This window comes from Rhea americana, unplaced genomic scaffold, assembly GCF_003343005.1.
Source record: "Rhea americana isolate MKP2758 unplaced genomic scaffold, rheAme1 scaffold_19, whole genome shotgun sequence".
In the NCBI taxonomy this organism is placed as follows: Eukaryota; Metazoa; Chordata; class Aves; order Rheiformes; family Rheidae; genus Rhea; species Rhea americana.
Genome location: NW_028186038.1, coordinates 6020585 through 6033407, shown reverse-complemented (window position 1 = coordinate 6033407; position 12823 = coordinate 6020585). Strand labels below are relative to the sequence as shown.

The 12823-nt window shown below is 44.2% G+C and overlaps 1 protein-coding gene across 10 annotated transcripts in view; it reads left to right on the top strand.

The window, feature by feature from the left end:
* ATP2B2 (ATPase plasma membrane Ca2+ transporting 2) overlaps window positions 1-12823 on the top strand; it is a 374808-nt gene that overhangs the window by 203528 nt on the left and 158457 nt on the right. For all 10 annotated transcript variants that reach the window (XR_014895541.1, XM_085302465.1, XM_085302464.1 and 7 more), the window contains one exon: window positions 2545-3027. Coding sequence is in view for 9 of the 10 variants with exons in the window: in XM_085302465.1 (XP_085158591.1) it covers window positions 2829-3027 (199 nt within the window). In the remaining variant the exon portion in view is untranslated. The remainder of the gene's footprint in view (window positions 1-2544; window positions 3028-12823) is intronic.

Sequence of the window (12823 nt, the reverse complement as noted above, 5' to 3'; positions counted from 1 at the left end):
GTACCCGGTAGACACGGGCGCTTGGTGCAGAGCCGGCGTTTCCTGCAGGGCCGATTCTGGGTTCCATCCGTCCCTAGACACTTGACCTTCCGCGGAGCTGCAAACCCTGTGGCTCCACTGGTAGGGAAATATTGCCGTATCCAAATCCCAAGCTTTCTATTTCTCAGCTTTCGCTGAAGAAATGCTACCCGCTGTGGAAGCGTGAGGTGGTCATGTGTCAGTCACGTTAACCTGCTACGCGCTCTGGCAAGGTTCCTAGGCTTTTCATAAAAGAGATTCAAGGATCAAATGAAGCCTGCATATCTTGTTCCACAGGATTAGAGAGGTACATTATCAGTGAATAACGTTAGTCATGCTTTGTGCTTTCTGTATTTTACCCTCTGCCTTTCAAAACGTGAGGCGGTGTTTCCCTGGTGTCATAATATTAGGTGAATCATGAATAGCACAAGCTCAAAGAGATTTGTTTTTAAATACTGAAGGAAGCACAGCCTTCATATTAGTTGTTTATTGATTAATATTTAATTGGAGGTGAAATAAAAAATTAAGCAGGCAAATGACTCAATCACATGCTAAAAAGCATCATTGCTGACTTGCTGTGGCGGACAAATGACAAAGAGAATTTCTGAGAGTAGAAGATAAGCAGTGATGGGACAGCGAGTCCAGAGGGATGCTTTSCTTGAGCGTGGTGGACACGTAACCTCCCACAGAGAAAAGTCATGCAAAGGGCATCGTTGATGCTGAGTTTAGTACCCTTGGCACCACTAATGCGATTGGTGGTGGGGTCTCATGACAAGAAACGAGTAGTTGTCACTGTTCTGTCGTTTGATGGAGCAGTTACAAGAATTCATATTTTCATAAGAAGAGGATTTAAAAAAAACTAGCAGCAGTAAAGCCCTTTAAATTCTCTATAAGGTGAATGTCATGGTTTTTCTTTGTTTATTTTTTGAACATTATGGCTGTTACAGATACCCAGTGTTCACGRTCTTTGTGTGCACAGGTCCTAGGAGCCTTAAGTCCAGTCTTAAGGCTGGAATATATGGCAACCAGTGGGACGAGTAGAAGCAGCGCGTAGCAGTTGACTTTGTAACTGCATCCTGTAATATCTTAGTGAAACTGTAGTACTTACATTTTTTATTTTTCATAGCAATCAAAGGAATATTGTATTGTTATCTGTAAATGAGAGGGCTGATGGAGGTTCAGTTCGTCTAATGGGGCAAAGTAAGTTAGGCAGCTCCAAAGAAGATAGTGTGACGTTAGGCAGAGAGAAGTTAATGAATACGGTGGGCTTGATCTCTCTTTTGCGTGGAATGGCAATGCAGTTTGCTCAGTGAAAAAACCAAGCCCACGTGTTTTGCCAACTACATGTAAGCAGAAGGAGGTTACAGTTGTTGCACAAATGGAAAATTGGAGCTTGAAGTACTTTGGGATCCTTTTATGTCCTTTACGTGTGCACTCCTTTCCACTCTGTATTAGTGTACCTATAAAATTCAAACTATGCACAGTGTGGTCTTTTGAAAGTCTTTTTAGCACGAGAAACAACTATTCACATTAGATAGTGCACAGGCAGTAACCTGCTTGAGGCAAAAAAGAAACCTTTAATCTCTGTTAAAACTCTGTCAAATATAGTAGCTGGTTTCAGCAGTATTTAAACCAACTTCATTAGAATATGGSAAGGGGAAGCAGCTTTTAAAGGCTGATTTTAGCAAGCAATCGACAGTCTCCCAGATGGTCTGAATGTGACTTGTTCAACACTGCACGTATTAAAAACTCTGTGTGTGTGTGTGCACGTGTGCACGCACTTCCATGCTTGAATGTGTTGGAGCCGTGGAGCCCAGYGGCCGGACCCGCCGGCCTCGGCCGGAGGCAGTGCTGAAGGAAAGCAAGCCAACAGCCGCCGTCCGTGCACGAGACGGAGCTCTTGTTCGGACCAGGGCGCTGTGGCATTTTATCTCGTTGCTGGGGGTTGTTTACTTTTSTAGAAGGCAAGGCTGCAAAATTTAATATATTTAAATGTATTCTGAATTTGTACTGATTGTTTCTAGTGTTTCCATTGTTTTTATTTTCCTTGCACTGAAGAATAGTTTTTAAAATGGGTTAAAGTATTGAAAAGTAATAGTGTTTGTTTAAGTTTTGCTACCGTGCAGTCTTTATGAGGGTTTTTGTTCTTGTCGGATGAAAGATTGATGTGGCTATATGAACCAGAGCACATGCTGGAGGTTCATCTAGGATGCTGGACTAATGGCTTATTAATATTCATGAGCCATCTCATTTAGCGGGTGCTCTTGAGACTTGCATAAAGCAAGCAACACTGCTGTTGGTGCTTTCGCTGGAGAGAGCTTTGTGTGTGACAGAGCCGGGGGATCCGTGTCTTTGGTGACAGCTCGGACTACCTGCCGCGTTTGGTAGTGCATCTCTGCTGTGCTCCTGCCTAGCTTCTCTAAATGAAAAATCGTATTGCAACGGTACCGGGAATGAATCTGAAATCCTGTTTGTAGAGCGGTGGCGTTCTCTCCGGTGACGCGTGCCTTGTGTCTGTTCCCGCAGGTCCGCAGCAAGCGATGACCATGTAGGTTCCACAGCTCGCGAGCAGCGTAATGGGAAGCGGTGAATGGATCGGAGCTGGTCTGCAGCCTTGAGAGCAGCCTTCCTGCGGACCGCGAGCCAGGCGGGGACACCTCGCGCGTCACAGGCATTCTCCACTTCGCCCGCTGGACCAACTGGATTCTTTTTAATTTCTTAGGTTGGAATTCGAGATTTCTTTCCTTCAATTTTTAAACAGTTTTAAGATTGTATCAACTATAAAGAGTGGAGCAATATAGTCAGCAACAATGGGTGACATGACAAACAGCGATTTTTATTCCAAGAACCAAAGAAATGAGGCCAACCATGCAGGAGAGTTTGGGTGCACGCTGCAAGAACTGCGCTCCCTCATGGAACTGCGAGGAACAGAAGCGGTAGTAAAAATAAAAGAGACATATGGGGAAACAGAGGGGCTCTGCAGACATCTGAAGACATCACCAACAGAAGGTAAGCATTTTTCCCTTTCTTCAGCTGATTTTGCRCTCGTGCTCTCCAGATAGCGTGAACAGTGGGGAGGGGGGAGAGGTTTTGTTTCAAACCTGAACAGAATTCTCATAACMCTGCTGCATTCCCAGCAATGACAAAACATAGAAAAAAGCCTTCAGAGAAAAAAAGATGAAAATAGTCACCCATTTGTCTAGCTTTAGCTRAAGCTAGCATGAGAATAAAAGAGGTGCTATTTATTCAAATTGCTAAATGCGCTAATTCTTCYTTAAAAGGAAGCAAAAAAAATCGTCACTGCATTTATGGCATTCTAATGAAGCTTTAACTTATATATGCTTTTGGGGATAAGAGAATACAGAATAGTTTCATCAGAAGAAATGTTAGGTATTTAGACCGTTTGAAAATAAGAAATGAAATTTCAAGGTACACATTATGCATCCCAGTAGACCAATATATAGTGTGTGTGAGTATATATACATATAAATATATACACASACARTCTTTGTTACTAATCTTGACTAACTTTATTGCTGTAGGTAATTTTGCTCAAGTTATTGATGTTTGACTGTATCTATGTTTTAGCTGGTTGGGCTTTTTTTCTATTTATAACTCCACAGTGGACTTTATGGACTTTCTTACATTTATATATATACACCAATCATAACTTTTCAATATCTATTCTCACAAGTGTTTTTGGAGTCCTTTACCTGATCAGCAACCATTAATCTAGTTTTCAGGCACCATCACTGTATTTTTGTCTCCAAGGAATATTAACACTCCTGGAAATCATACAATCTGTGAATCTGTAACATTTGTCTTGTCTTGTAAAGCAGCCAAGATGTTCATGTTATTTTCTTTTTCAGGAAGATAGCAGGGTTAACTTTGTTTCTCCTTTTTCTAAATTAATCATTTAGCTACCTTCTTTGTTTAAATGCCTGAMATTCCTGAATTGTTGGTTTAATCATAAACATGTCAATCATAATGTCACACAACCTGACATTATAAATCATGCTAGTTGACGTGTCCCAAAGGAACAGCTATAAATGCCTAGTTTCCAAGTAAATTCTTCGTGGCCTTACCCTTAATATTATGCAGTCTCAGAATTACTTAATCRTTAGAAACTATAAAACTGTTAATGGTACCTTTTCAGCAAAAGTTTATTAGCAAATTTAGTAATAAAATAAGCAACAATCTTCCATAGTTCTTTAGCCGTCGTGTGCCGTCTTGTATGCCAGGGTAATCAGTGACAAGTGGAACATTTTATAACAGATCTCTCTCTCTGTGAGGTCTTGCCAGATACCTGCTCCTCCAGGCAGGACCTCCTGTTCTACCCAGAAATTGTGCCCGGTGGGAGGGGCTGAGGCAGAAGGACGTGACCCTGCCCCTCGCCTGGGATTTCCAGCGGTCYGTCCGCTCAGTGGCACATAAGGCGATCCACTCTCCAGAGAAAACGCGCTCATTCGGACATATCCATGACGGGTCTGGGAAACTCCATACAGGGTCTGTAGGATCCCTGTGGCTCCATGGTAGAATAAATTTTAATTTATAAATACCTTGCTAGGGATTCAGCACTTTACGTTGCTGTAGATCAAGCCTTGGTCTGAGTGAGCCAAGAGCACTTCAGTGAAGTTCTGCCAACTTGTTTTAGTGGCTACCTGCTCACCGGGAACTTCAAAGGAAATGCTAATTGCGTTATCTGTTCAGTACGTGACATCAAGGGAACTTAACTCCTCATATCAGAACAGGCTGTATGGATGCAACTAGCGTGGCGTGCTGACTCCAGCAGTAATCTATATCTGATACTTCAGATAAGGTAACTTTCCTAAGCCTTACGTACACTTAATCACTTGTGCATTAAGGAAAAACCTTCCAGCTTCAAATGGCAATCRGCATAGCCCTGGAATCGTGAAGACTCTGCTGTGTTTTAATTTTAAACTAGTTCATATAATAGAGATTCCCAGTCAACACTAAGTTTTGATCTTTTTTTTTTTTTTTTTTTTTTTTTGTTTTGCTTGGAAAAATAGTTTCAGAAGGGAATATTTCTGGCATATGTAATGTTGGACTCCAGCAATTTTCATTTTAGGGAAATTATCTATTAGAATTTAATAGAGTATATTAGAGGGTTGCATCATATATAAGCATATGTTTAGCCATATGTCCCTAGTTTTTCTTCTAACTGCAATGAAAGAAGTCATGATGCTATGAAGATTATATTCTCTATCTTATTCTGAGAGGCAAGAAATGATTAAAATGGAGTTTCTTATATGGATGTTTATTAAGTGGATGAGGAGTTTTTAACATCTAGCAGRTATGATTTACAGCTAAATATTGATGTGCGTAATGATTTCTCCCATAGCATTTAATTTTTGTCATGATCAGCAAACCATGGGTTCCCTCACAGCTTATTCTTATGGAAGCCTATACTTGGTTATTCTGCCTGAAAATCTCTTTTCCAGACAGACTGTTTTTTTGGTGAAGCACAGTTAACTGAACTTCTGCTATTTCTTAYTGTTCTGGGTGCTGCAGATTTTTCATGGCTTTATTAAGAGAATAAGCATTACCTCAGGGCACCTCTTTCAGTAAGTCTCAAGAAAGTCTTGCTGAGCAAGAATACGTATGAAAGAACATATTCTTTCAGACATGACCCTAGAATTAGTTTTGCTTCCCGCGCTTGTGAGCTCTTTCGTAATTTATTTTCATAAAGTCTTTGTCATTTTACAGAGTGGGTTTGAGCAGTTACAAGAGAAGAGGAAAAATTTCTCCTGGAAGTAGGCACATTTCATTTRGTAAAGTGTGGTCTAATCTGAGTATAGTGGCTTGCTCAGTATTTAAAAAATAAGCAGTAGTAATTAGCTGAGAGTTTACTGAGCAATTCATTTCCCATGTTAATATTTGATGTACTGCCGATGGACTAGTAGAAGCAATCACTTATATGGAAAGTGCTTGCTTCATGCTCTGATTTTGGGGACTTGAAGGTGTCAAGTTAATACATTTTATCTAAAACTCGGAGGTTACTTACACTTTTGTGAAGATACTGGCACTTCCCAGTGTTCTCTGAAATACCTGAATCCATGCAGTGGGTCAGGGTGGAACTGTAAAAGTCTGCCGAGTGTCAAGTAGAATAATATTTGCAGGCTGAATGAATCTGTACCGTTAGTATGGATTGCGAGTGTTCAGGCCTTTCTCTAAATTTTCTTTGATCTTGTTGCTAACTATAGRTGCAGTGTCGATCCCCCAGTTAGGCCTACGGGGTTTGCTGCATTAAAGTGATCATAATCTAATGAAAAACTGCCATTTAAGCACTTTTAAACCTCCCCCCCAAACCTATGGAAATACTTCATATGAAAAAATGTGTCTCGTTGAGTTCTATTTTTAAATAATTTCATCGGAATGCGTTTCTGTTTCATTATCCTAGCAGTGCAGGAGGTGAGCGGGATCTAGAGGCCTGCCACGCTGCTGGCTGCAGGGCAGCGCTGCAGGGCCCCGGGGCAGAGCCGGGCTGGCGGTCTGGGCTTCGCCAGGGGCCCGCTCGAGCCCCAGCGGTACCTGGTAAAGCGTGTGAGCGAGCGGGYGAGTGCCAGAGGAGAGCGGATGCACGCTTTCCTGGAGTGAAGGCTTACCAGCATTTTATGCACAACTTTACGTAGTACGCACCAATTAAAAGCGAGAGATTCATCTGCACTCCCTTCATACTACAAAAATGTTTGTTCCTTTTAAGAATTAATTAGTGAATTAACTTCCATGATCTCTTKGTAAATACCCTTGGTTGCAGTAATTGAACGCGCGTGGAAAGCGAAGCTGCGTGTGGTGGGGCTGCTCCGCTTTTCTGCACGAAGACAAAACCTTTGCCTTGGCAAACCTGTCCTATCGTGCCTCCAGCAGCTCCAGCGAATGTTACGTGCTGGTGCTAATGCTCCCGCGCTGTAGGAGAAGTTTCCCTGTCGGAGTTAAGCAGTTCCCTGATAGAGGAGTTTCTGGAAATGGGCTGGTGGCGTATGGGAACGTTTGGGTGCACGAGGATGATTTGAGCCAGGGGAACCTAGTTTTAGTACGCAAAATGCAGGTTTGCCTGCTTTTTAGCTGAAGTTCTTTTAGGATGCTGTAAAAAGCGAGAAGCAATATCTAATAGTARTTAAATGATGATATTTCTACACAGAAGCTGACTTTTTCCTGGTCTAACTGTCCTCAGTTAAGGTGGACGCAGGGTAATTTACTCTCWCCTCTGAAGATGTGCTTGTTAGGGACGGGGTAGGGACTGAGTACCAATTAGGCCAACAGTAGGGGTATTTATTTTTCATTAGTACAAGGTAAAAAGCCTTTTATGATTTTAGCTAYGAGGTAAGCAATAAAGAAAGACCGAGAGCGTAACAAAATGGTACAGTTGCGTTTTAGTACCACYGAAGAATGAAAATTCCAAGTAATGCTAAAACGAGATTATAACTTTATGCCATCAAAACAGTGAGACTCCTCCAGTCTGCTTCTATATAAAAATGCTCTTAATAATTTAGTATTTTGATTTGGAAGCTAATCTTGCTAGTACTTACTGAATTTCAGTTAGGTGCACCACTGAGTTGTTGTTCAAATATAATTATTTTAATTGAGCTACAGAGATGCAAAAAAATTTAGAAAAAAATGAGAGAGGAATGAATGATAGATATTAGATTCAGACAGATACAGATAAAATACTTCTAAATGATGCTGCATGAAAAGACTAATTCCTAGGAAAAGCTTATCAAAAATTAAGAAAAACTGAAGATGACATAAGAGGAGATTAAGATAGCTGCAACAGTATTGATAGAAGATTGTTTTTTTCAATATAAGAAAGTATTTATGCAGAGAAAGTTGAGAAATACAAGGATTGTCTTTYATTAACCACTGTGTAGCACAAGGAAATAATTGTGGATTGTCAGAAACTGAAATCTATAAAACCACAAACCATCAAAAATAGATTAGGAAAGTAAAGAAATTAATACAAGGCTAATTTTAGTTGTTTGAGGCTGCCATAAATATTCAATGTTTTATACGGTTAGGTATATATACCTAATAGTATAGTATACCTAGTAGTATAGTAATATATGATTAGGTATAAATTCAAGGCTACCTTGAATTATCTTAAATTCAAGGTTAGAATAAATACTATTCTATTCATGAGCTTCATTTTTTTTTTAAGCTGTTTTGCTCGTTCTCCTAAGAGAAATCATAGGAACTTGGCTGTGAGGCTGAACTGAAGGATGTGGAAATCTTCAGGGCAGCGTCTCAAAAGCCCCACGAAGGAAGAAGTACTTCTGGGACCTCCGTGCGGTCTAGTTCCTCGTCTGCCTTCGTGGGCTGAGAGCCCGGCTCCGGGCCAGCGCGGGAGCCCGGCGCGGGGTGCCCGGCCAGCCCCCGTTTGCACGTGTCCTCCGCGCGTGGCGGCACCGTTTCCGGCGGCGAAGATCTTCCTTGGCGAGGCCCCTCGCGCCGGCGCGCTCTCCGGGGCCGCGGGCCCTGCTGGGGAACGCCGGYGGCTCGGCCCTCCCCGGGCTGAAGCTGCCCGCGGGGTCTCTGCGTCGCGCGCGGGGCAGGGGCACCTGTGGCCAGCGCGGGGGCGCACCCCTCGGCTCAGTGGCGATGTGGTCACAAAATACCTGCGTTTCTGGTGGTTTGCTTAGTGCGCGGAGCATTCTTGGCAGCTGTAGCTGTTTTCCTTATCTAATATTTCCATTGTTTGTGTAATGGAACAGCAAGCATTCTTCCAAAGGTTACCCAAACATCAGCATCTCAGATGAATGGCTTAGATTCCTCCAAGTGATAAGTACAATTTCATTGCTCGTTTTGTTTCTGGTTTTTGGCATGTCATGCCGCTGGCTGACTTACTTGGGGCTTTGTTCATTTAGCTGTGGGAGACAAAAAAAAAAAAAAAAAAAAAAAATAAACGTAAGCCAGATCCCCTGCACCTCTGAGACTGCAAAACTGCTTGCAGAAAGCATCCCCATGCAAAACTGGTATTGCTTGAAAATAAGTTTAGGAAGGGAAGAAAGCAAGTGAATGTCTTGTGCCTGTTACATTAGGCAGCTCCAGAGATTTTCTGAGCCCAGTTCTAATTTATTTATGTGGTCGCCCATGAGGTCGTCTTCCTCTCGGTGATTATCTTRCTGGAGCAGGTGCAGGGCTTTCGGAAAGGAAGCTGCCTTCCCGCAGACTGAATTCCCCTTCCCCTTCAGCTGTTGCATTGTACAGACCGCGCGTGCTGGACCAACCCTCTGCCRTCGCACCCGAGACCTGGGCGAACTGAGTAACACGTAGGGGTCATGTTAGGCGCCCGTTTCGCACAGGTCTAAAAGTTTGGAGGTTGCAGTTAGCGCGGTTACAGCTGCAGCGTGTGTCGTAAGACGCAGTCTTTCGGAGCGCCTCGGTAAGTCCTTTCCTCTTGGAGAGAGGCTGCCGTGGGCTGCCGTTCACCTAACGAGTTGCGCCAGAGGCTCCTCCTTGATCTCGGCCCGATGATGCAATGCAGTATGTCATTGCCTTTCTAGAAAATAATAAGTGATCATCATTATATGGTGTGGTTGATAAATGTCTWGTCCAAATCTCAGAAGTACTGGTTTGACCTTGTTGACATAAGTAGCTCATTTATTCTGTGGAAAAAAAAATGGGGCCAGATCTTTAACTTAATTGTGACAGTGTACATAATGATGGGGGGAATAATTTTTAGAATTCATAAACTCTGGCAGTTACGTCAGTTGTCTAGATTGCAAAGCAGGGTGACGCTGGCGGTGCTCCCTTAGAAAAAGGTGATTAGTCCTTTGCTTGGAGGATCAAAAAGGTACTCTTGTTATGTCGACTTGCACGCGTATGTATCAAAGCAGCCTGTGCTGGTAAAGGAAACGCTGTGCTTTTTATCAGTAAYGGTAAAAAACCTGAGGGAGGAGAGAACCGTAGAGCTACAGTGGAGCTACAATGCAGCCTTTCCTTTGCAAAGCATAAACATTTTGCACGGAGTCTGTGCTAGAGTAACAGTATTGCAAAGAAAGAAGAACCGGTAGTGAATACTTTGCTGCTTGTGTATTGCAGAGCTTTGAAATCCATAAATATATATAGTGTGTCAGCCCTGAGTGAGACCTGATTTGTCTTCATTTTGCTCTTGTTTTGAGAAAGCTGCAGGAAGAAAGGAGAGTCCATTATACCAAATGAATAATCCAATCGATGTAGCCAGTCTGCCCTTGATGAAATTAGGCTTTGTCTTTGCAGTGTATCAGAGAGACTGAAGGGGATTTTCTTGCCTCGGTTTGGCAGGGAAGCAAGCAGTTGACATGCAGTGCTTTTATTTTTCTGTGATTGCCCCTTTCAGAGGAAAGACAGGAGCACCGTCTTTATGCAGCTGCCTCAGCTGGCACTTGAAGGGGTGCAGAAAGTGCTCCTTTTGCCAGCTAAAAATTTAAAGATGAAATAATTGCCTCCATCTATATTACAAATTCCCAAACCTTTTTGTCAGCTGTCACCATTGGCAGCAGTGGGGCTTCCAGCTGAGCCATGGGAATTGGAAAACTTTCCTAATACTGTATTTGTAAGGATTACCTGCAGAATTAGCTAGATGATGGCCGTGCTGTTCCTTACAATCCCTCAAGTTTATTCAGCATTGAATTTATATTTTTTCATGAAAGAGAATTCTGTTAAATGTCTGAAGAGGAAAGAGTATTTAGATGGAAGCGTTTGAAAGACTTGGTCGCTGAGTCGGTGGCTTTCAGTATGTGAGTTTAAGGTGAGTAGCCTTGCAAGTGGAGCTAGCGTGAGTGAAAGGCTGATCGCTTTTATTTGGGCTATAATTAATATGAGCAGACTTGGGATAAGAACTAACATGTGAGATGTAGGAATGGTTCTCTGCTCCCCTTTCCCTTTTGCACTTGCTACTTACCCTTCAAACACAGACCAAATTTCCTGTCTGTTTTTCCAGAATTTTTTCAGAATAAAAGGGTGGCGGTGGTGCTTGACATGCCTGTTATTTGTAAAGGTGAGGTGAGTGGAAAATAAAGCCCAAGATGTATTTTTGGCCATTAACTCCATGTGCTACTAAGACAAGCAAATCTGTGTTTCCTCAGTGCTTATCTCCATCAATGTGTGGTGCGTTCTTAGTTTGTGTGCCACCTGCTTTCTAAATATCTCTAGAAATGGCTCATCTACATTGTCTCCAAATTTTTTTGTGCATTTATGTAGATTTTCTAGAAAATAGGCTTGTAGTTGCAGATCCAGAAAGGAGTTGAGGGTGAAGGAGGCCTCCCCACACATCCAAAGAACCGGTACCAGCTCTGACATCAAGACTAAGAGCCCGCCTTCACCGGTAGCGGTGGGCATACGCTGACGTAGCTTGCAACACAGTTCAGTAACTTTCTTCAAACACGAAGAAGGAATTCTCCTTTCCGAACGTTCGCTAGGAAGCTCATTCCTCGTCCTTGCCTTGGGGCAGCTAAAACGATGCATTTTAATCTCCCRTCCTTATTGCCAGTCCAGAACTTGGCAACAAAACCACAGCTTATAATAACTGCAGAGCGTTTCTGTTGTATAATAGGAATAGCTGGGTGTATATAGCTGCTATTTCTGTAACAATAGCATTTACTAGCCCTTGTTTCCTCTCTGCTTCCATATGAAATTTTTTAGGGACTCAGATACCCTTTTCCCGTGTGGGTTGCGAGCTGAGTCATTGCTGTTAAAAGACTCAAAGGCCTGGGGCTGCGCCGGCTCCGCTGCTCCTGTGGTAATTCCTTTGCGTTTTGTGTCCGTCCCCCCTCCCCAGCATTTCCCGCAGAAGAACGGTCATTTTTAGCGGGAAGGCCATTAAGTGGTGTCCCGTAAGGAACGCAAAGATTAAAAAGTGAATTGTAGGTCGGAGAAGGGACCGCGTTCGTAGAGCCGGTTCTTTTAGCGTCGAAGAGGAGAGGAAGCGGGAAATAGCCTGTTTCTTTGCGGGCGTGCTGGGAAAGGAAAGGTTGCCCRGGGCAGTCAGCGAAGGGTAAGAGGAGAGAATTCCCGTAGCGGGCTGAGTCGGTGCGCTGCCTGGGCTCGTACGCGAGGGCACGGCTCGCCGGCGCTGCGCGCGGGCGGCCCAGGCCCGGCCCGGCGCCGAGGCAGAAAGGCAAGCGCGCGGGAGCGGGAGCGGGAGCGCTCCGCGGCCGCGAAAGCAAGGTGCAGCCGCCGGATCGCGGCCGTAGCGCTCGGGACGAGCGCCGTGCGAGCCGACCTACCTCGTCCGCAGCTTGAATGGCGAAGCGCCGTGCCGGGAGCTTCCCTGTGGTTGCCTCCCTTGAAAGGGGTGAGGAGGCCTCCTGAGCCTCAGTTTTTATAATTGTGCCCTGAAGTATTTTTGCATTCATTAAAAAAAAAAAAGCAAAGCGTGGAGAGCCGTTGCGTTGCAGCGCCCTTCCCTTCGGCCCGGAGGGTCGTGCGTGTCGCATGCGCTTCCACGGGTAGCGAAAGCCCTGCGCCTTTGACACCTGTTTTGTGGCATTACGGGTAAGATACACTGCTTTGCTTGGTCGCTAGCCTGCCATTGACTTTTAGCACGGGAAAGCCTTGGAGTAATTAARGACTACGGTCTCGGCCCTCACCTTTGAAACCTTTCTGTCCTCAGCAAAAATCACTTCTGTTCGCGCGCCGTAACTGATGGAGAAGGCGCAGCGGCAGCGAAGAGCGCGGCGCGGGTCGGTCCATCAGCTCCAGCGGGACGTGAGGGCTCCCTGCGCGAGGCGGGCGCAAGGCTGGCCCGGCGCCTGCTGCGGGGCTGTGCCGTGCCGTGCCGCGCCGTGCCGCGCCGCGCCGCCCCTTT